We start from the raw sequence: 22968 nt of genomic DNA, 5'->3' as shown, positions 1-22968 counted from the left end.
CAATTTTTAATTTCCAAGCATCTTAATTCAAGGAGCTAGAATTTTTCAAGTCATATTTTTATTTATTTCAAATTTTATTGGATTATGATAAGAGAATGTGTCCTATGAAATGTTTCTTATTTTGAATTTATTAAGCATTTCTTTGAAATCAAGTACATTATTGATTCTCATAAAGATTCCATGGACAAATGAAAAATTAATTGTATTCTCTCTTTGTAGGATACAAATTTCTTCATATCTTTATCTATTAAATTAAGTTCATTGATTTTATATTCAATTTTTCCATATATTTATTTTCTTTTATATGTCTAAATATGTGTATTATATATTGCTATGTAACAAATTACCCCAGTACTTAATGACTTAAAACCTCAAATATTTAGTGTCTCAGTTTCTGTGGATCAGAAATTTGAGTGCAGCTTAGCTGGGTGGTTCTGGCTTAAGGTATCTCATGAGGTTGCCGTCAAACTATTGGCCGGGGCTGCAGTCGTCTGAAAAGTTGACTGGGGCTGGAGGACCTATTTCCAAGGTTGCTGACTCACATGGCAGCAGGCACAGCATTTCAGTTCCTTGCTGGCTGTTGGCAGAACAGCCACATGGGCCTCTCCACAGGGTACCTGAGTATTCTCATGACGTAGCAGCTGGCTTTCCCCAGAGTAAGTGATCAGAGAAAGAGAGCAGGCAGGAAGCTGCAGTGTCTTTTGTGACTTAGTCGCCCAAGTTGCACACCAGCACTTCTGCTGTGTTTTTTTATTCCTTAGAAGCAAATCAGTTAAGTCCAGTGCACATTCTAGGGGTGGCCAATTAGGCTTCACTTTTTAAAGGGAGTGTCAAAGAATTTGTGGACATTATTTTAAACCAGTAATTCAATCTGAATAATTCACTATGTTTGTATTTTTAAACAATTTCTTCTTGCATTTATGGAAGTTAAATATATGAAATAAAACTTGTTCTTTTATTGAATACTAGTTCATGAATTGTATCTTCTTCATAAAGTGCCTTTTATTATGATGGATTGTTGCTTTGTGATCTGGTTTAGCACTTTTAATATTAAATTCCACTTTGTCTAGTATTAATATTTGCATTTTTGCTTTCTCTTTGTTGCGTTTCCCTTGTTTTCAACCTCCCTTTATCTATTTTTTCACGCGTATTTCTCTCAAACTATGTATATCTGAGTTTTGTGTTTTAATGTAGTCTGCTAATCTTGGTGTTTTAATGGGAGAATTTAACTCACATTTTGTATAACAACAGATATTTTTTGTTGTTGTTTGTTTTTTGTTTTTTTGGTGCTGAAACCCAGGAACAATAACAATAGATATTTTTGAAAAATTTCCTTCTCTTCTACTTTGTTTACAGTTTATTTCACTTCTTTCATCATTTTCCTTTTCTTTTTGTTGTTTTGACGAAGTTTTCTTTTTATTGTTTTCTTTGACATTTTTACTGTGTTTTTCCATTCACTAGTGGTTATCTTCCCATTCTTGATAGTTCTAATGAATAATGTGTGTGTGTATATTTCTCAAATAGCTATAACTTTCTTCTTCCACCATTATCCTCTCTCTCCTCCAGTAGGATAAATGTATTTATTTTCACACTTTCCATATCTGTCCCCCATTCAGATGAGATTTGTAGAGAATTTTACTTTTCTCCCCTCACCTCCCCTGCAAATCCTAGCTATTGGTCATGCCATATTTTTAGTTCTTGACCATTATTAGCTTTTCCTTCATAGTATATTTCTTCTATTTCTAGAATCCTTGCTTAGTACTTAAATGCAAGTTCCACATGATCACAATTGATTTATTTTTAATTATATATTGCAAGGTTCATTGTTCACATCTGTCTTTTTTCCTTTTGGTCTTTCCCTGGGTTAAGAACTTTTTATTGTTACTGCTGTTATTTGGTTAGAATATTTTCTTGGGTGTTTTCCTTTTTGGGGCATGTGGCTGCTACAGTCTCTGAATGCAAGCTACTTGAATGCAGGGACTTTGTATGGTTTACTTTTGGTTTCTAGCACCTAGAGCTGTGTCTACGTACATAACAAGCAATCAATACATGTTCATTGTTTTTTGGTATTAGATCACTACATCATCACATGTCTTTTTTCCACCCTGAAGAATATTTACGTTGTTGGTATTTGATCCTTTACACATCTGCAAATATTTTCTATCACCCTGAGAAGTTAATAATGTCACAGGGGCTGGCTCCGTGGCCGAGTGGTTAAGTTCATGCACTCGGCTGCGGCGGCCCAGGGTTCAGATCCTGGGCGCGGACATGGCACCGCTCGTCAGGCCACGTTGAGGCAGCGTCCCACATCCCACAACCAGAAGGACCTGCAACTAGGATATACAACTGTGTACAGGGGGGTTTGGGGAGATAAAGCAGGAAAAAAAAAAGATTGGCAACAGTTGTTAGCCCAGGTGCCAATCCTTAAAAAAAAAAAAAGGAAGATTGGCAACAGTTGTTAGCCCAGGTGCCAATCTTAAAAAAAAAAAAAAATAATAATGTCTTGGCCAATACACAATTCTTGGTTTATAGTCCTTTTGTCTCTTTAATTTGTATATTTTACTCCACTATCTTCTACCTCCAAGTACTGCAGATGAGAAGTCTGATGCCAGGATGATTCTTTTCCCTTTGTAACTTGTTCTTTTTGTCTGGCAACTTCTAAGACTTTTACAGGTAATAGGGATTTTTTTTCCCCATGAATTTTGAATAGGAATCATGAACTCTTTCAAACTTCAGACTGAAGTCTCTTTTTAACTATAGAAAATTCTCTCTCTTATTTATGTAGTTATTGCCTCTTCTCCATCTGTTCCTTTTTTCTGATTCTGGAATGCTTATTATTGGCATATTAGTTCTCTTGGCTCTGAACTCTAATCTCTTACTCATTCCTCATGATTTTTATCATTTTGCTTTTTGCTCTGTGTGAGAGGTTTTTTCATCTGCTTGCTCTTTCAGGTCAATAATGTATTTTCCAACCACTCTTTCTTTTAGGTAGCTCTAATTAATTGATATTTTAAATTTGAATAGCACATTTTAATGCCAAGAATTATTAACTTTTTGTTCTTTATTTTATAGTCCTCTTATTATTTTTTAAAATAAAGCTGTCCTCTGTCTCCTCCAGCAGTCCTGTCTTTTAGGGGACAGGACTTTGGCAGATCTGATTGCTCTACCTCTTTCTGGTTACTGGAACCCCTTAAATACTAGGTTATTTCCAGTTTTTATTTTCTGCTTAAGCTAGGTTAAGCCTCTCCATAGTTGGAGGCACAACAGTTTCCACTCCTGCATGAAGAGTATGAAAGGAAGTCTCTATGTTCCTAGGTGCCCCTAAATGCAAGTGTTAGTGTTCTTTTGGCTTCAGAGATGTAGAAGTTCCCTATACTTTTTCTAGTAAGATCCAGCTTCTCCTTCCCCAATCAGGACCACACATCACTTAATCAAGGGGTCCACAGGTCCCCTCAGGCCTAGTTCTTCCACGTTCTCACACTCTCTAGCCCCTTGCAGGCCTAAACATCCCAATAGAGCCTATAACCTTCAACACCCCTCAGACTCCTCCAGCTTACTCACCCCAGCCAGCTGAAGGCTGGGGGAAGGAAGAGCATCAGAGATGCAGAATCCTTCCCCTTTTCTTTAAGTTTTGATAAGCAATAGCCTATATTTTTGCAACTGGCTGACACTATCTAAGCCCAGTGTGAATAAGGTTACATGAATAAATGTAAAATAATGGGATCTTAAAATTAGAGATAGCGTGGAGGCCATAATAAAATGAATCTCTTAATTTGTATGGTGCTTTATGGTTTTCATGCAATTTTATACACATAGTCTCTTTGAGTTCCAAAGTAGTTCTGTGAGGTAAGTATGGAAATTATCATCCCCATTTTACAGATGAGGAAACTACAGTTCATGAAGATTAAATAACTTGCCCAAGGACACTTGGGTAATCGTGGAGCTGGCCTAGAGACTAAGTCTCATTTCTGGCAAAGAACACTATGCCACTGCTTGTTTGTTTGTTTGTTTCCAATAGCCTACAGAACATACTACATTGCATAATGATTTCTGGAATCCCTAAGTTATATGTTGCAACTTGTATAATATTTTTTCAACTATTTCTATTATATTGATATGAACAATTTAAAATGTATATACATACTAGGATGGTGAGTATAAAGTAACAAGACTTTCTTATATAGTTTGGAATCTAACAAAAGAGGAAGTTGAAAATAGTTTGAGGGGGCCGGCCCCATGGCTGAGTGGTTAAGTTCACATGCTCTGCTTCAGCAGCCTGGGGTTCACCAGTTCAGATCTTGGGCATGGACCTACACACTGCTCAACAGGCCATGCTGTGGTGGCATCCCACATAGAAGAAATTGTTTGAAAAAGCTTAATATAACTGTAATATGTGTATTATTTCCTGAAGGTAACTTTTTTGAAGGAGGACATACATTTGGATATATGAGTACTTAAATTTTTCTCTTGGTAATGTATTTATAAACATTTGAGTTTATCTTACTATGCAGTAGAAATGTGCTTGGCCATGCACTGGTAGGCATGACATGGTTGTTTTGTCTTAGAGTTTAGTGGTACAGAAGCAAACAAATCAATAGCTGTTGTAAAGACCAGAGCTTTGTCCTGATCCCAGTACTTTTTCTTGCTAACACTGTGTTTAAAAGTATTATCTCATACTCTGGAGTGATAATCAAAATATTTAACAAATGTGGCCTGGTCAGTGAGCAGTCACTACCCACCAGCTATCAGCACCTGATGTTAGTGTACTGGTGGTATACCAGCCCTGCTCACAGTGGCATGGTACCTGACACTTTCCTGGGTACTTCCATATCCATAACCTCATTTGATCTGGGGCAGGGTGTGGGGAGATATAGTGTCTTCCAGTTTTTGCAAATTGAGGGAATCACAGTGCAGAGAAGTTAAAGGTAGGGCCCTTTAGAAGGGAAGACTTTTGGCTCTTAGTTGAGTCTTCTTCCTTGGGTACAAGTTTCCCTCTTTTCAAGGGAGAAGGAAGAGATGAGAGTAGCCATTTTTGATAGGACAAATATCAGTCCTTTCAGAGAAAAACTCATAGTAGGTGGTGGGTAGAATGAGCAATCCCCGTCTCCCCTGGAGTCTTCCTGTCCCGAGCTAATGTTTCACTTCCAAGGTCCCCTGCCGGAGATGCCTGCCCTGGAAGAGTGAATCTGGCTCAAGTGAGTGAGCAGAGTTTTCCCGGTGGAAGAACTGACTCGGCGTCTTTTCTCCATGTTCACAGGGACGTTAAATACAGAGCCTTACTTTAAAAGTATACTCTTTTAACTGCTTGTTTTCCCCCTCTCCTCCTTCCACAGAATGGTCTCCCCTCAGGAAGCAACCCATATGTTTTTAATGGTGATTTTGTAGATCGAGGAAAAAATTCTGTAGAGATCCTAATGATCCTGTTTGTCAGTTTTCTTGTCTACCCCAATGACCTGCACTTGAACAGAGGGAACCATGAAGATTTTATGATGAATATGAGGTAATCTAGGCCTTTAGATTTCTTTTGTTTCCCGCTCTGGAAAATACTGCCATGTTTAGTTCCTAGAGAGTCAGAGGTGAGTGTAGAGAAGTAGGGATGAGGGGAATCTCAAGGAAGACCTCAGTTCTCACCCCAATTTACCACCCCTAATCTTCTACTGAGGGAGTATAAATTGCTCTGAAGTCCCCTTCCTATCTTTTCTTCCAGTTCTATCCTTCCTTCTCCCTTCTATTACATTCTTTCTCTTCCTTCCATGCCCACAGGCCAAACTGTGTACCGGGTAGACATGTTAGGTTCTATGAGCAGATTTAGATGGAATCATTCCATTGCTGCTTTTTTGGCTTGCCTCAGATATTGTCTCAGAAACTAGTACTGTGTTTTTCATGACATTGTATTTTTTATGACATGGTGATTGCTTCTGGCACAGTTGTTCATAAACATATTTGAGAACAGCTGTAACATAGCATTTCAGCTATCTGACTCACTGGAGATTTGAAGAATAAAGATTGGTTAAATGGTTTACCAGTTTTTGCTGAAAGGCGCAGTAGGTGGCAAATGTTCCCCTTTCCCTTCTTTCTTCCCCATTCCTCCTTCTCCTCCCCCTCCTCCCCCACTACCCTGCCCCCTCCTCCTTTTTCCTGTTTTTTGTTCCTTGTTTTATGAAAAACAGAATCCAGTTTGCTCTAGGGTGGTAGAAGGCATGACATATTTCATGCTTTTGGTCCTGGGCTTTTGAGTGCTCTGATCAAAGCTCAGCAACTGATTAGTTTTGCCTTTGGAGCAGTTCTGGCACTTGGCCCAAGAGTACAGTTTCAATATAATTCTTAGGTGTGGAAGCAAATGCTAAGACTATGAAGAAGCAAAAATCCCAAGGCTATTGTCAGAAGCCCATTATGCATAATATAGCTCAATACTTTTATTTGGACATGCCATTTATCCTTCTATTTATTCAGTTAGCCAATCATATTTATCTAGTGCCTACAATGGTTAATGAAAGAGATATGGCCCTTGCCCTCAGAAAGTTTATGTCTAGCAGGGAAGACGTGAGAGTTGAGTAGGTTTTTCGAGTGTGATGAATTTGTAAATTGGGGGATCCAACCTGTCTGACAGGTGATGGAAGGGTCTCTCATAGAAGCATGGCGTTAGCCAGACCTGAAGGATGAATTAGGCAATCAAGAAAGGGCCATGGTGGGGCTATGGGAAACAGTGTTCCACAGTGGAGGCACAATTTATGTAGAGCTTGGGAAAAGACTTTTAGACTTGAAAGAAGTTCAGGGGGGGTGGGAGCATAGACTGAAGAACAGGATGGTGCCTGATAGGGCTGGAGACATAAGAAATAGTTGGATCATGCAAAGGAATTTGGACTTTCTTCTGAGGACAAGAGAAAATCATTGAAGAGTATTATAAATTTGTATTTTAAAATGCAGGAGGAAGTGTAATTTGGATATGGGGAGGCCAATTAGGAAGTAGTTGAAGGAAGAGGTGATGGAGTCTTACTTAGACTAGGGTGATGGGGATGGAGGTGCAAAGTAGATTCAAGAGGAGTTTAGACAATGATGATTTAAGGCTTGGTGATGTGATATGGGGGACTTGAAAAAAGAGAGAATCAAGGATGACCTCCAGGTTTCTGGCTTGAGTTTAGGGGTACAGCAGCATCATTCACTGATATTGGAAACACGATAAGAGGAAAAAGTTGGGATGAGGGAGAATGATGAATTCAGTTAGGGGTAAGATGATTTGAGGTGCTGTTGAGTATACGTGTCCAGAGCTCAGAAATGAAGTGTGGCTTGGAGCATTGTTCTGCAGTATTGGCGCGTAGGTAGTAAGTGAAGCCCTGGGCACAGATGAGATTGCCAAGGGAGAAAGTGAAGGGAGACGAGGGCCTAGGACAGACTCTGAAGGAACTCCAACATTTCAGGCTGGGTAGAGGAGAACTTGCAAAGGAGGTTCAAAATTGCCAGAAAGGTAGGAGGAAAGCCAAGAGAGTTGACTGTCCCAGAAGTCCAGAGAGGAAAAGTTTCCCAGAAGGATTGGGTAGTCAACTGTATTTAGTGTTTCAGAGAGGGCAAGAAAGATGAGGACTGCAGAGTGTCCTTTGGATTTAACAACATGGACACCTTTGGTGAGTACAGGACTGAATTCATCTCAGAAAACATAATGTTACACTGTAGAAGCCTGACCTGACATGATTTGCATGGAAACCCGGAGTTAGTATGCTTTGTTCTGACTTGACCGTGTTGGGTATTAAGAGTGTATATTATTATCCTAAGGCAAGGAAAAGTAATTGAAAAAAATTTCTATCATTAAATTTCCCTTAGTGACTGCTATTCAGGCATTAACATTCTTGACACTTTCTATTAAAACCTTCAATACCATTACATGGTATTTATATCAGAGAAAGTATAAAGAGTCAACTTATCTTCTAGGCTTTTCTTTGTCTTTTTTCAGTCTTTTTGTCCCCCCAATCATTCATTTACTATAAGATGTAGGATGTCTGAGAAATTCTACTGTAAATGAAAAGCATTCTCCCACACAGCTTCCCCCAGCTGCCACAGCACACTGCTCTGAATACTTGCAGCATTTATATAACCTATACCTACTATGTATTTCTTAAGTTGTTTTGTAATTGTTTCATGAAAATTTATCTTCTTTCTATGCTGTACTATACTATACTGTACTATACTCTAAGCTCCTTGAGGGGAGGGATGATGTCATTGGCTGCTTTTGTTTTTTCCCATCATACCTGGCAAAGACTTGGGTAAGTAGTAGTCAGTTCCAACTAAAGTCTAGTTTCTTGAGTTCTTGTGATAATGAGATGTCAAGGGTTCCCCATTTTGCATGATTCATGTAAGTAAGAGTTGTCAACATTTAATTAAGTAGTTTAAATCCCATTGTTTTTTTCAGATATGGCTTCACAAAAGAAGTTTTGCATAAATATAAGGTAAGACCCATATACTTTTTTTTTTTTTTGCATTCCCTTTGCTGTTTATACATAGAAGTAAAAAAAGAGCCTTCAGGAAGGGTGATGGGAGAACTAGTCAGAATCCATGCCAATAAATAAAAAAGCACAGCAGGAAGCCCTAGCCATGGTAGAGATCTAATTTTCTTCCTGGACTAAACCAAGCTTTTTCTTTGTAACTTTTGTGTAAGTTTCAGCATAAATACAAACATATTCTATTATTTTAAAGATTCCCAGGATTTGTTTTACTCAGGTATGGTAAAACATGGAGACATGGAAATGACTGTCATAAAGGAAAAGGTTTTTACTTTTTAGGAGTCATGGCACACCACACTGGGGACCACATGGGGAAGCACCAGAGTTGGTCAGAGGCAGAGGGAGCAAGGGGAAAAACGTGGACAAGAGCCTTTATTGTGGTTTCTGTGGGAAGGAATGGGTGAGGCAGTGTAAGCAGGTTTACCATTGACTAGTTTGAATAATTTCAGCAGACTCTAGGGCATACAGGTTGTCCAAGGTTATCTGATACCTGGCCCTGGGATGATTAGGGGAGGGGAATGAATAGTGGCCCTGAGTGTGAGAGCTCCCTAAAGGAGGTAGTTGGGAGAGTGGGCTCTGAATTGGTTGGTTTGCATAGGAAAGGCCAGTCATTTACTATCTCTAGGAATTAACTAGCCCTTGGAGGGGCAACATCTCCTCCAGGATCAGCAAGGCACCAAGATGTCAAAGTATCAAAAATATAGAATCAAAAGACATAGCTAATGCATGCTAGAGGATTAGTGACTCCATGCTGACATCCTTTGGGTGGCATGAAAACTTGCTTTTTGTCCATACGTTGGGACTATTCAATAAACTTGAACCTATCAGAAAAATAAAACTTAACTCAAGCTCTAACTTACAGCTACATGGAAGAAAAATCTTACAACTCTTGGAAGACGTCTATACCTGGCTCCCAATTGGTACAATCATTGATAATGAAGTCCTGGTCATACATGGTGGGATATCAGAGTCCACAGACTTGAATTTACTCCATCATATGGAAAGAAACAAAGTAAGAAGCAATGTTTACATGAATCTCATCTCAGAAATTTATAAGGGGATACATACCTCTTTCCATTTATTATTTTGTATTCATTTGTGTTTTAATGGTTGTAACTCTGAAAAGATTAGTGCATGGGACCGGCCCCATGGCCGAGTGGTTAAGTTCAATGCTCTGCTGCGGCGGCCCAGGGTTTCGCTGGTTCGGATCCTGGGTGTGGACATGGCACCGCTCGTCAGGCCACGCTGAGGCGGCATCCCACATGCCACAACTAGAAGGACCCACAACTAAAATATGCAATTATGTACTGGGGGATTTGGGGAGAAAAAGCAGAAAGAAAAGAAAGAAGATTGTCAACAGTTGTTAGCTTAGGTGCCAATCTTAAAAAAAAAAGATTAGTACAAATTTTAAGAAAATCTATGATTACATGATAAATAACTAACTGGGTAGCCTCTATATATGGAAAATATTTTTTTAATTCATGATGAAAATGGGAAAATTTGGAAATGTTGGCATTTCGTGTAGTTTCTAAAAGTAACAAACCCTGACTTTTAGAAATTAAAATCTCTAATTAATTAATATTGTGGTAAACTATATGTAACATAAAATTTACTACTTTAACCATTTTTAAGTGTACAATTCAGTGGTATTAAGTACATTCACATTGTTGTGCATCCATCACTACTACCAGCACCATCCATTTCCAGAACTTTTTATCTTCCCAAACTGAAGCTCTACCCATTAAACAATAACTCCCCATTCCCCCTCCCTCCAGCCCCTGCCAACCACCATGCTACTTTCTGTCTCTATGAATTTGACTACTCTAGATACTTCAGAGAAGTGGAATCACTCAGCAATTTGTTTCTGAATTGATATGATTTCCCTTATACTATACTCCAAACGGCTCAGGGTATTTTTGGGGAAATATTTTAAACCCAAGTAATCGTATTAAGTACAACAGAAGCAGAGCAGGAACATGTATAGAACCTCCAAGGGAAGTGCCTATGTGGGGCCTGTAATGCTCCCACACTTAGTGAAGGATTCCTTTGGCTGGGCCTTGCAAAGTGATGGAGTTGTCTTCCTCCTGTACCAGAGGCCAGCCAAAGCCCTCAGACCAGGGGCATAGGGGGTGTCATGTGGGCGTGAGAACCAATAGCCGCTCTGGAGCCAGATGATTGTATATGGTCCTAGTGAGAAACCTGAACCCTTACCCCTCAGAGACTGATAATCAGTTTCCAACCAATCTAGGCAACTGAGGTCTAGAGCCGGAATTTAGCTTGATATAGACAGAAATATGACTGCTATTCACCTTGAGTGTTTGGAACCTTTATACACATGTGAATGATAATATTGCTGTTAATTTCGTCTCATCCTTTTTTTTTTTTTTTTTTTTTGGTGAGGAAGATTGGCCCTGAGCTAACATGCATTGCCAATCTCCTCTTTTTGCTTGAGGAAGATTGTCCCTGAGCTAATATCTGTGCAGGTCTTCCTCTATTTTGTACGTGGGATGCTGCCACAGCCTGAGTTGATGAGCAGTGTATAGGTCTGTGCACATGATCCGAACCTGTGAACTCAGGGCTGCTGAAGCAGAGTGCGTGAACTTACCTGCCATGCCAGCTGGCTGGCCCCTCTTCTTATCCTTTTAATTTCAACTTAAATATATACCCCCTCTGGAAAGCCTTCCACGACCTCCGGACTATACCAGATTCCCTTCTATATGCTCTCAAGCCCCTTGTACATATCCTTCTTAACGATTACCAAAATTAAATAAGGAATTATGATACTGTTTGTTTACTATCCTTCCCTGCTTCTCTGGTTCACTGATAGAACCCCAGCACCTAAGATGTAGTAAGCACTTAGTCAATGTTCGTTGAATATCTCCTAAGAGATTTAAGATCAAAGCAGGGCAAACCTAAGACAAAACTGGATAGGAAGTTTTTCACAACACCTGTCCTGATTCTGTGGTAATTTTACATACTCTGTCCCCAACCTCACCCAGTGATAACCATACTTCCTGGTTTACACCTGTTGTCCTGGTGTAATTGTTAATAGTGCCTTCTTTTACTCTCAAAAAGCATCCCATTGCAATAAATTTTAAGGCCACTCTAAGTTTAAGGCATCTTTCTCATGATATCAAGCAAATAGTCAAGCCAATAAGATGTTTCGATCAACATGAAATAGTCAGTGTTAACATAATGAGTGGATATGATTCTAGCCAAGAGCAAGGGAACATGTTTCTGTCAGTCACATATTGGCAAGAACATGGCATGAATGTGACACTCCACCACCACCACCTTCCCTGTGACAACCGTGCTAATCAGTCATGGCAGCCACTACCAATTGATCAGATTGGAAACTTTTCCTGAGTTTAGCCTGAGCAGCTAGCCCTCTCTAGGGCTTTGTGAAATATTGAGAGCATGTCTCTGGAATGCCCATTACTATTTCTTTGGAAACCCCAAGTTGAGAGCCATCTGGACCTTGTAAACAATGAGGCTCTGACATCAGACAGGTGTAGCTAGCTTTATGCTCTGCTCTGCCACTTTGTGGCTGGGTGAATGGGCAAGGTACTAAAGTTTTCTAAGCCTCAGTTTCCACACTGTACATTGAAGCTAAAAATGCCTACCGTATTGAATTGTAGGAAAGATTAAATACAATTACCTAGATGAAGAAAACAGCATAGAGTGAGCTCTGAACATAAAGCTCTCTTCTCCGACTCCCTCCTCTTTTTCCTGATACTTGGAACTGAGGTTGGAATTTCAGTCACCAAGACAGACCCTGGGGAGAAGTTTTGGGGCCAGGAATTGTCTCAGGATACCTCAAATTTCGTCTCCTTTGGGGATCATTGTTCCATCTACTCATGAGACTGGTTTTAAAGATAGAAATTTGACTTGTATCTTTTTTGTGTCTTCTGTCGCCTAGAGTGAGGTTGAATTGGCAGCACATACTTGTTATATTAAATATAATTGAACTGTAATGAAAGCAGTAGGTTCAAGCCTTTGGAACTCTACCAGATGAGATACAAAAGTAGATTTTCAAGTCCAATTTTATAACCCCCACTTTCCCATCCCTTAGGACCCTCCAAGTGTAGGGGTGACCATGCTTCCTGCTTTACTCCTGTTGTGGTGGTCTGATTGTTAATAGGGGAGGGGTAGAGTTGGGGGAACCTGATGATAGCCTCCATTCTAGGTTCCTTAAAGGCATTTTGTAACGTAGGCAGGTTGGTGAGTCAATGCAAAGGGACAGAGAAGGAAGGTTCTATAAGACTAAGACTCTGATTTAATATTCTTCAAACTCCCTGGCAGGAGGTGGGGGAAAGGATGGCTAGTAGGACCCCCAGGAGAAAATGATAGTGTGGTACCTTGCGGGGGCAAGGATGGCTAGTAGGATCCCCAGGAGAAAATGATAGTGTGGTACTTTGCGGTGGCTGGGCAAAGTATCCTGATCCCAAGCGGCATAGGAAACAGCAGAGCCACACATACTTAAGAGACCATGTGGGTGATGGATGGAAACTAGATTTTGGTAGTGAACACACTGTAGTTTATACAGAAGTCAAATGATAATGTTGTATACATGAAACCTATATAATTATAAACCAACATTAGATCAATTAAAAAAGGGGGGGGGGGCCGGCCCCGTAGCTGAGTGGTTAAGTTCGCGCGCTCTGCTGCAGCAGCCCAGGGTTCGGATCCTGGGCGCAGACATGGCACCGCTCGTCAGGCCACGTTGAGGCGGCGTCCATATGCCACAACTAGAAGGACCTGCAACTAGGATATACAACTATGTACCAGGGGGGATTTGGGGAGATAAAGCAGAAAAAAAAAAAGATTGGCCACAGTTGTTAGCTCAGGTGCCAATCTTTAAAAAAAAAAAGAGAGAGAGAGAAAGACCATGTGGCCTTGCCCAATGAGCTTATCAGAAGTAAATTGTGTGGACCAAAGTCCAGAGTGTCTTCCCAGAATATTCTGCTCTGCTAAGACCTGGGGACATTTGCTGGGGGGAGACGGGGAGGGTAGGCTGTGAACTCACTAATAATAGCTGAGATTGAATTTCCAACCATTTCAATGAGACAGGACCTCAGACTAAGATTCAATTTTATTTTTGAAAAATAAAGGTAAGATTTCATATCCACCCTAGTTTATAGAAGAAACTAAGTGCCTACCACAGAGAATTGTCCATCACTGAACTAAGGCCACCAAAGTAACAGAAGTATTGTTTCAAATTGTTTTGTATAAAGAGACAAGTATAAAATTGCAGTCTCAAGTTATGTAAGGGAATGAAGAAGGGATTATAGTAATTGATGTGCTATCAGAAAGACATTTTATTTTCCAAAGAAATGCATCACTTTTGTTGCTAAGATTAGAGAACATAACCAATTGCTGGCAGGGTCAGATTGTGAACCACATCGCATTTAAGTTGAAGGGCTTCCAAAGTTTTCAACTTCTGTCCTCTGAGTACTTGCCTGGACACAGATGTACGTTCTTTCATTTCATTTCTCCTGGAAAACACAATAAAATGAAAAGCAGCCGCCATCTTAAGAGGTGTTTCTGAACTCAAAGCCTTTTGGTTCTCTCTTAGACCCATGTATGGATAAAAGCTCAGGAGACTAGTTTTCCCTTAGTAGCTTCCATTCCCTGTGATGATGCCTCAGAACATGTCTAGCACTGACATTTATGCCTCTGGGGTCCTTTAGAAACTCTAATGGGAAACTTTTCCTGTGTGGCAGTGTCTTGAGTTGAAAAATGTACAAACAATTTAATAGGCCCACTTTATAGAGATCACTGGATCAATAAGATAAAGGAGGTGGGTGAGATGGAAAAGGTGACCATGTGTTTTTCACTGAGTTGAGGCACAATATAGACAATAGCAACTGGTACTGAAGTTTCTGCATGGAGCACAGTAAGCATAGGGTTTGGCTAAAGCGTGAATTTGTTTTCTAGATGAAATCTGTGCTGATGCCACCATTTCCAATAGATGAAGACTATGCTACTGACTTGAAAAATAAAGTAGGTACAACTGCTGTGCCTCGAGGAGTCAGAACAAGTGGATCCCTCTCTGAACAGTTAACAAAGCATGAATGGGAACAGGTAGGTAATCAAAGTGTTCACCACAATGGCAAAGGAAGACGTAGCATAGATGATGTTGTCCGTTACAATATATAGATAAAAGTGACTTATAAGCACATCATATCCTTTTCTCTGAATTTATCACTATATTTTTAACAGCTTTATTGAGATCTAATTCACATACCATGTAATTCACTCATTTAAAGTATGTAATTCAATGGTTTTTGGTATATTCACAGTGTTGTGCAACTATCACCACAATCTAATTTTAGAACATTTTCATTCACCTGAAAAAGAAACTGTATACCTATTACCAGTCACTCCTCACTCCCTCTCCAGCCACCTCCCCCACCCCCGGTCCCCGCCACAGCCTTAGGCAACTACCAGTCTACTTTTGGTCTTTATAGAGATGCCTATTCTGGACATGTTATAGAGATGGACCCATACAATATGCAATCTTTTGTGTCTGGCTTCTTTTACTCAGCCCAATGTTTTGAAGTTCATCCATGTTGTAGGATGTATCAGTGCTTCATTTTCTTTTTATTGCTGAATAATATTCCATTGTATGCATATAGCACTTTTGCTTATTTATTCATCAGTAGGTGGACATATGGGTTGTTTCCACTTTTTGGCTGTTAAGAATAATGCTGCTATGAACATTCGCATGCAAGTTTTTGTGTGGACATGTGTTTTCATTTTTATGGGTATATACCTAGGAGCGGCATTGCTGGGTCATAAGATAATTCTAAGTTTATTTAACATTTTGAGAGACTTCCAAATTGTTTTCCCAAGTGACTGTGATGCGGGGTCGGTGAGCCGAGGAGTCGAAAGAAAGATTTCTTAGACTCTCAAGATCTGGCAGTAGTGCTGTTTTATTTAGAGAATAGTGTGGAATAGCATGGGGACCGGACCCATGGGCAGTCAGAGCTTCTGCTGCCGCCGCTTCTGCTGCCCCCACTGGCATGGGGACAGGACCCATGGGCAGGCAGAGCTGGTGTGTGGGGACAAGACCCACAGGCAGTCAGAGCTTCTGCTGCTGCCCCCGCTGGCATGGGGACAGGACCCATGGGCAGGCAGAGCTGGTGTGTGGGGACAAGACCCACGGGCAGTCAGAGCTCCTGCTGCTGCCGCATGGGGACGGGACCCATGGGCAGTCAGAGCTGGTGCGTGGGGACAGGACCCACGGGCAGTCAGAGCTCCTGCTGCTGCCGCATGGGGACGGGACCCATGGGCAGTCAGAGCTGGTGCGTGGGGACAGGACCCACGGGCACTCAGAGCTCCTGCTGCTGCCCCGAGTTGAGGGTTAGGGCTAATTTTATAAGGCATGGGTACGTGACTTATTTTTACTGGAAAAAAAGAAAAGATGATGTAAAAAGTCATTAAATGATTTCAGTGCAGATGGGGTCTGGTTATTGTGCGGTCATATAACTTTAGATACAAATCTGGCCATATAGATCGGCATGTAGGTGAGGATGCCCCGGGCTTCTCTCCCTGGGGCGGTCCTAATTCATACCATAAAAAAAGTCCACTGGGTCGTATAGTTTGGCATGTAGGCCAGGTCACCTTGGGCTTCTCTAGCTGGGGCAGCCTTAATCCACATCAACTGCACTATTTTACATTGCAATCACCAATGTATGAAAGTTCCAATTTCTCTGCATCCTAACAATTGTTGTCTATCCTTTTGATTATGACCATTCTAGTGGGTGTGAGATGTAATCTCATCGTGATTTTGGCATTTCTCTGATGATTAATGATGCTGAGCATCTTTTCATGTGCTTATTGGCCATTTGTATATCTTCTTTGGAGAAACGTCTATTCAGATCCTTTACCCATTTTGAAAATTATTTATTTTTGTTATTGCATTATAAGAGTTCTTTATATATTCTGGATATAAATCCCTTATCCCTTATATTATTTGCAAATATTCTCTCCATTCTGTGAGCTATCTTTTCGCCTTCTTGATGGTATTATGTGCAGCACAGAAGTTTTTAATTTTGATGAAATCCACGTATCTATTTTTTCTTTTTTCTTACACTTTTGGTGTATCTAAGAAGCCATTGCCTAACCCAAAGTCATGAAGATTTATTCCTATGTTTTCTTCTAAGAGAGTCATAGTTTTATCTTTTACATTTAGGTGTCTGATTAATTTTGAGTTAATTTTTCTGTACAGTGTGAGGTAGGTGTCCAAATTCATTCTGTTGCATGTGGATATCCAGTTATCCCAGCACCATTTGTTAAAAAGACTATTTTCATTGAATTTTCTTGGCACTCTTATCAAAAATCAATTGACTATAAATATGAAAGTTTATTTCTAGACTCCTAATTCTATTCCATGATCTATATGTCTATCCTTACATCAGTACTATACAGTTTTGATTACTGTAGCTTTGTAGAAAGTTTTGAAACTGAGAAATGTGAGTTTTCCACCTTTGTTCTTCTTTTTCTGGGTTGTTTTGACTATTCTGGGTCCCTTGAATTTCCATATGAATTTTAGGATCTGTTTGTCAATTTCTATCAAAAAACGGTTAGGATTTTGGTAGAGATTGCCTTGAGTCTGTGGATAAATTTGGGTACAATTGCAATCTTAACAATATTATATCTTCAGTTCCATGAACATGAATTTATTTAGATCTTTAATTTCAACAGTGTTTTATAATCACATACACTGAGGTGCTTGTTTTGTTAAAGTTATTCCTAATTTATTCCTAAGTATTTTTGGTGCTATTGTAACTAGAATTGTTTTCTTAATTACATTTTGGATTGTTCATTGCCAGTGTATAGATATACAATTGACTTTTGTATACTGATCTTGTGTTGTGAACCTTGATCAACTTGTTTATTCATTCTGATGGTTTTTAGTTGATTCCTTTGGGACTTTCTATATACAAGAGTGTGTTATCTGTGGATAGAAATAATTTTGCTTCCTCCTTTCCAATCTGGCTGCCTTTTATTTCTTTTTCTTGCTTAATTGCCCTGTCTAGAACCTCCAGTACAGTGTTGAATAGAAGTGGTAAGAATAGACGTCCTTGTCTTATTCCTGATATTAGAGAGAAGCATTCAGTCTTTCACCATTGAGTATATTAGCTTTGTGTTTGTATATTAATTGTCCTCCATCAGATTGAGGAAGTACTCTTCTGTGCCTACTTTGTTGAGTGTTTTTATCACAAAAGGGTGTTGGATTTTGTCAAATGCTTTTTCTGCATCTATTAAGATGATCATGTGGTGTTTGTCCTTTATTCTATTAGTATGGTGTATTACATTGATTAATTTTAGATGTTAAGCCAACCTTACATTCCTGGGATAAATCTCACTTGGTCATGGTGTGTAATCCATTTTGTATGTTGCTGGCTTCAGTTTGCTAACATTTTTTTGAGGATTTTTACACCTACATTCATAGAGGATATTGTTTTATAGTTTTCTTTTCTTATGATGTCTTTGTATTAGTATAAATTTGGCCTCATAGAATGGATTGGGAAGTGTTATCTCCTCTTCTATTTTTGGAGGAGTTTGTGAAGGAGTGATATTAATTCTTCCTAAAATGTTTGGTAGAATTCACCAGTGAAACCATCTGAGCCTAGGCTTTTCTTTGTAGGAGTTTTAAAATTACTAATTCAATCTTGTTTCTTGCTATAGTTCTATTCTGATTTTCTATTTCTTCTTGAGTAGTTTGTATCTTGGTAGTCTTGATAGTTTGTATCTTGAAATTTGTCCTTCATCTAATTTATCTAATTTGTTGGCCTAGAGTTGTTTGTAGTATTACATAAATATGTATGTTATATAATATATATATTATATATATTTAAATTTCTGTAAGGTCAGTAGTCATGTCTCCTCTTTCATTCCTGATTTTAGTAACTTGAGTCTCCCTCTTTTTTTCTTGGTCAGTCTCACTAATGTTTGTCAATGTTATTGATCTTTTCAAAGGACCAACTTTTGGTTTTATTGGCTTTTCTCTAGTTTTCTATTCTCTCTTTCATTTATTTCTGCTCTAATCTTTATTATTTCCTTCCTTATGCTTACTTTAGATTAATTTGCTCTTCTTTTTCTAGTTTCCTAAGGTGAAAGTCAATGTCATTGATTTGAGATTTTTCCCTTTCTTAATGAAGCTGTAAAATTTCCTGTAAGTACTGCTTTAGCTCCATCCCATAAGTTTTGCTATGTTGTGTTTTCATTTTCATTCATCTCAGAGAACTTTCTAATTTCCCTTGTGATTTCTTCTTTAACCCATATGTTATTTAGGAGTGTGTTGTTTAATTTCTGCATATTTGTGAATTTCCCATGTTTCCTTCTCTTATTGATTTCTACTTGAATTCAGTTGTGGTTGGAGAACATACTTTGCATGATTTAAATCCTTTTAAAACTTATTGAGGCTTTTTTTATGGCCTAGCATATGGTCTGTCTTGGAGAATGTGCCTCATGCTCTTGAGAAGAAAATGTATTCTGTTCTTGTTGAGCAGAGTGTTTTATATATATCTGTCTTTGAACATATTTATAATAGTAGCTTTGAAATCTTTGACTGCTAAGTCAACATCTAATCCCCTCAAAGGCAATTTCTATTGCCTGCTTGTTTTTCCCTGTGTATTTTTTTCTTTGCATGTCTTGTAATTTTTTTGTTGAAAACTGGACATTTTAGGTAATACATCATAATAACTCTAGATAGTTATTCCCACACTCCTCTGGGGCTAGTTGTTGTTATTTGCTTTTTTGCTCATTTATTTGTTTAGTGGCTTGTGTGGACTAGTTCAGTGAAGTCTATTCCCTCTCAGTGTGTAGCCCCTGATGTCACTCCTCACAGGGTGCTGCCTTGGGCATGCACTCAGTTTCCCTGACTACTGGGGATGGTTGTAGTTTTGGCTAGGTTCTTTTTGTCTCTTTCCCTGATTTTCCCTTTAAGCTTTGGCCCATCTGCCTCTCTTTGTATCAGATCCAGCTATTAGCCTTCACTAACTGCCAGCTGATTGCACTATTGTTTTTAGCAATGCCTTGGGATTCACAAATAGCTCTACAGTCTGATCCAATTAAAGTTGAACTTTTTTGCACGGCAGGGTGTTAACAATCTTTGAGGCTTATTCTGGCCCAAGAGGGCTCTTCTCATCTGTCTCTTTCCCTGATTCTGTCTTTTAAACTTCTAGCTGGTCTACTGTTGCTACTACTGTCATGGAACTACCAGACTTCTAATTGCTTACCCCCAAGAAGCCTCTATTTCTTGATTCTGTACCCTTATACCTTGATTGCGGACAATGTTGCCCAAATTTGATTTCTGCTGTAGATATAATCTAATCAATGAGGAGAAAGAGGTGGGGGATAGAGAGTGAGGGGAGGGGGTAGTAAGAGAGAAATAGAATTCATTACTGGATTCTGCATCCAAAGTATTTAAAAATCAAGTAAGTATAAGAGGTATCCTATAGCAAGTAGGAAAAGATGCCTCCTTAAATTTTGACATCCAAATTCCGAAGACCAAAAATTAGAACAAGCACTTCTAGGATTGTGGTGAATAAAAAGGATGATGCGAAAGATATTGGAGTTGCACAAAAAGGAAATTGTGGCCTCTAGAAGCTTAGATGAGTTAGAATTATAGAGAGATGGAACCTTAAGAAGTGGGAAGGAGGGGACTGGGGGTCATTATTCTGTAATAGAACCTCCACCTGCCCCAACAATATAGATGAGGCATCTTACAGACTCCATGTACATGACTAGAGCTGATGCAGGGTAAGATTGACCAGAATATCATTCCCAATGTTTTAATAATTTCAGTTGTGCCCTTAATTTTCTTTCCTCAGTTCCTGGTATATAGTGGATATGCATAGTTTAGTTAGCTAGAGTTGAAATTTCCAGATAAAAACACATTTCATGACTACTTTATTTCTTAATACCTATAAGCTATGTTATAATAAAGATCATAGGCTCTTTATTTGTCCCATGCTCATGGAAGTGCATTCTTGGCAGAGTGCTATAATTTAATTCTATCTTATGTTCACTGAAGTGTGGGAGATATATGTACTCATAGCTAAGTCACTGTTTAGAGACAAGTGTGATACTCTTCCTTTAGGACAGACTTGCAACAAGAAGGAGGCCAGAGAGGTTTAAAAAATAATTTTAATTATTTATATCCCAAGTGACTCCCTTGTCTTCATTCATTCATTTAACAAGTATTTATTGAGCACCTACTATATGTCAGGCACTTTTCTAGACTTTTGAGAATGTCAATGACCAAAGTTCTGTTACCTCATGGAGCTTACATTCTAATGGGAGGAGTTAAATAATAACATAATAATAAGCAAGTAAATGATATAATATGTTAAGTGAGAAATTCTATGGAAAGAATTAAAAACTAGAACAAGCTGAGGGGAAGCAGAAGAACTGGAGGTAGAGTGAAATTTTAAATAGGCTAGTCAGCCTCATTAAGAAGGCTTCCAGGAGTGAAACGGCTTGTTTGTAGTCACTTGGCTAGACACTAAATGATAGAGCAGGATTTTTTCCTAGCTCGCACTCTAATGCCCATGCTCTCTTTCTAAGGGAAAGGTCACTTAGGAGTAATAGGAGGTCTCAAGAAGGAAATGAACTACTCTAATCTCCCCTCATCCAATGAGGCAATGGGTAGACAAGGAGTAGGCATCTAAAGAAATCTAGGTACCTGGCTGGAAGGGTTGCGCTGAGCACAGCTTTTAAAATGGCATGTTCAAAAGCTGGAAGGAGGACACATAACCAAGGGAAAATACAAAAGGATAGTGAATCTATAGTATTAGTGTCTTAGAAGAAGAAAAGCATTTAGACACATTTTTCAGAGCTATTAACTCTCTCCCAAAGTATACTTTTGGAAACTGGATTACTTAAAACTGCAGACAAGCACAGGGCACTTCTTGCAGGATTTATTTTGGATTTAGGGTGTTTAAAGGCTGAGATACAAATAGATTTTTGTTGACCAGGTCATATAAAAGCTGTCATTCAGTAAAACTTCCCATTTCTGGTTTGAAAAATTTGAGGAAAGAATATTGTGAATAATTATTCTTTCGTGCACTTAACCACCCAAAAGGCCCGTGCATTTCAGAGGATGTTGTTGAGAGGAAGGACTGTCTCTGCTGAAGAGTTTGTTTCACCAACAAAAGCCCCTGCGTAGAGTTTTGTGTTTGTGAGCCTCGGAATTAAATCTATGTTGTGGCCACAGTCTGGGTAAACCTAGTCAAGTGAATGAATGCTAGACAGAGAAAAAGAAAGGCAGAACTCATGGAACGGATGATCCTGAAGAAGTTCATTTCTGTGAAACTGAAACCCCTTATGACTTTGAATCAAAGAAAACTGAGTGTTAGATATATCTTCCTCATCTCACTGAGGAGCAAACTAAGGCCTGAATAGGTTAAGTGCCTTGTCCAAGGTGACACAGGTGACACTTGAAGAGTTAACTCCTTGGTCAATGCTTATTCTAGTTCAACAAAGTCTCATCATATATACATTTAATTTATGTAAATTTTAACTATATGTGTATGGCAAAAGGAGAAAAAGTAAAATTTTATTTTCAGATAATGTATCATATTGTACATTATCACATATATGAAATATTCACACATCCACATTATTGTATAGGGTTGTAGATACAAAATCATGTATACTGTGCTTTAAGGGTAAGTTAAGAGGTTTTTTTCTAAGGGTAATTTTTGCTATAAATGACTTGCATCTCATGTAGGAATTTAAAACTTAATCCCCTCCTTATGAAACACAACTCCTTGAGTTCATGTTTCCTCCTTCATTATACTAAAGGTCAAATCATGTCCTCCAAACATGAATTCATGGTGTAAGAGCCAGATATGGCTCAGTTTAAAATGCAAGTGTTATTTTTGTCGCAGACACCAGCAAAGTAAATGGGTTCCATTTATTTGTAGGATAGGGTGGTGCCAATGTTGGAATTCAGTGGGAGAGAAAGGAGAAACCTGCTCTGAATTTTCTTTGGGTGGTTTTAATTCTTACTTCAATCAATCATCAAAAACTCTGAAAGTGTCTGGTATGTTCCTGGTGCCAAGTGTTCAGTTCTGACCAGCTGTTTATCTTTCCAGAGTAGCTTTCCTACCAGTTCTATTCTTCTCTCCACCTCACTGTCTTTCCCCTCACTTATTTCTGGCTCTCCTTCAATACCAAACCTGTAAATGGGTGTACAGTCAGGTTTAGTGGGACAGCCTTTTCTGGTCTTCTTCTTAAGACCTGATTTGGACCCATTAGAATAACTGCACAACTTAAAATGCATGCTTCTTCATGCCCTCAAAAGAAGCATGGAAAATACGGACTCAGGATCATAGTTTTTCAGAATTTTGAGATGCTTCACAAGTCATCTAGCCTAAACCTCTGATTTTAAAGATCTAGAAAATGAGACTCAGAGAGTTTTCTCAAGGTTGCACAGCATTAGTGACAAAGCTAGTTT

At 39.0% G+C, this 22968-nt stretch overlaps 1 protein-coding gene across 5 annotated transcripts in view; it reads left to right on the top strand.

Annotated features, from left to right (window-relative positions):
- PPEF1 (protein phosphatase with EF-hand domain 1) overlaps positions 1-22968 on the top strand; it is a 121738-nt gene that overhangs the window by 78183 nt on the left and 20587 nt on the right. For all 5 annotated transcript variants that reach the window (XM_046672691.1, XM_046672689.1, XM_046672690.1 and 2 more), the window contains 4 exons: positions 5334-5500; positions 8405-8441; positions 9358-9507; positions 14433-14579. In XM_046672691.1, the coding sequence (XP_046528647.1) occupies positions 5334-5500; positions 8405-8441; positions 9358-9507; positions 14433-14579 (501 nt within the window). The remainder of the gene's footprint in view (positions 1-5333; positions 5501-8404; positions 8442-9357; positions 9508-14432; positions 14580-22968) is intronic.

Source organism: Equus quagga, chromosome 10 (genome assembly GCF_021613505.1).
Source record: "Equus quagga isolate Etosha38 chromosome 10, UCLA_HA_Equagga_1.0, whole genome shotgun sequence".
NCBI classification, from domain to species: domain Eukaryota; kingdom Metazoa; phylum Chordata; class Mammalia; order Perissodactyla; family Equidae; genus Equus; species Equus quagga.
Note: the sequence above shows the minus strand (reverse complement) of the source record. Positions and strands in the feature narration are given on the sequence as shown.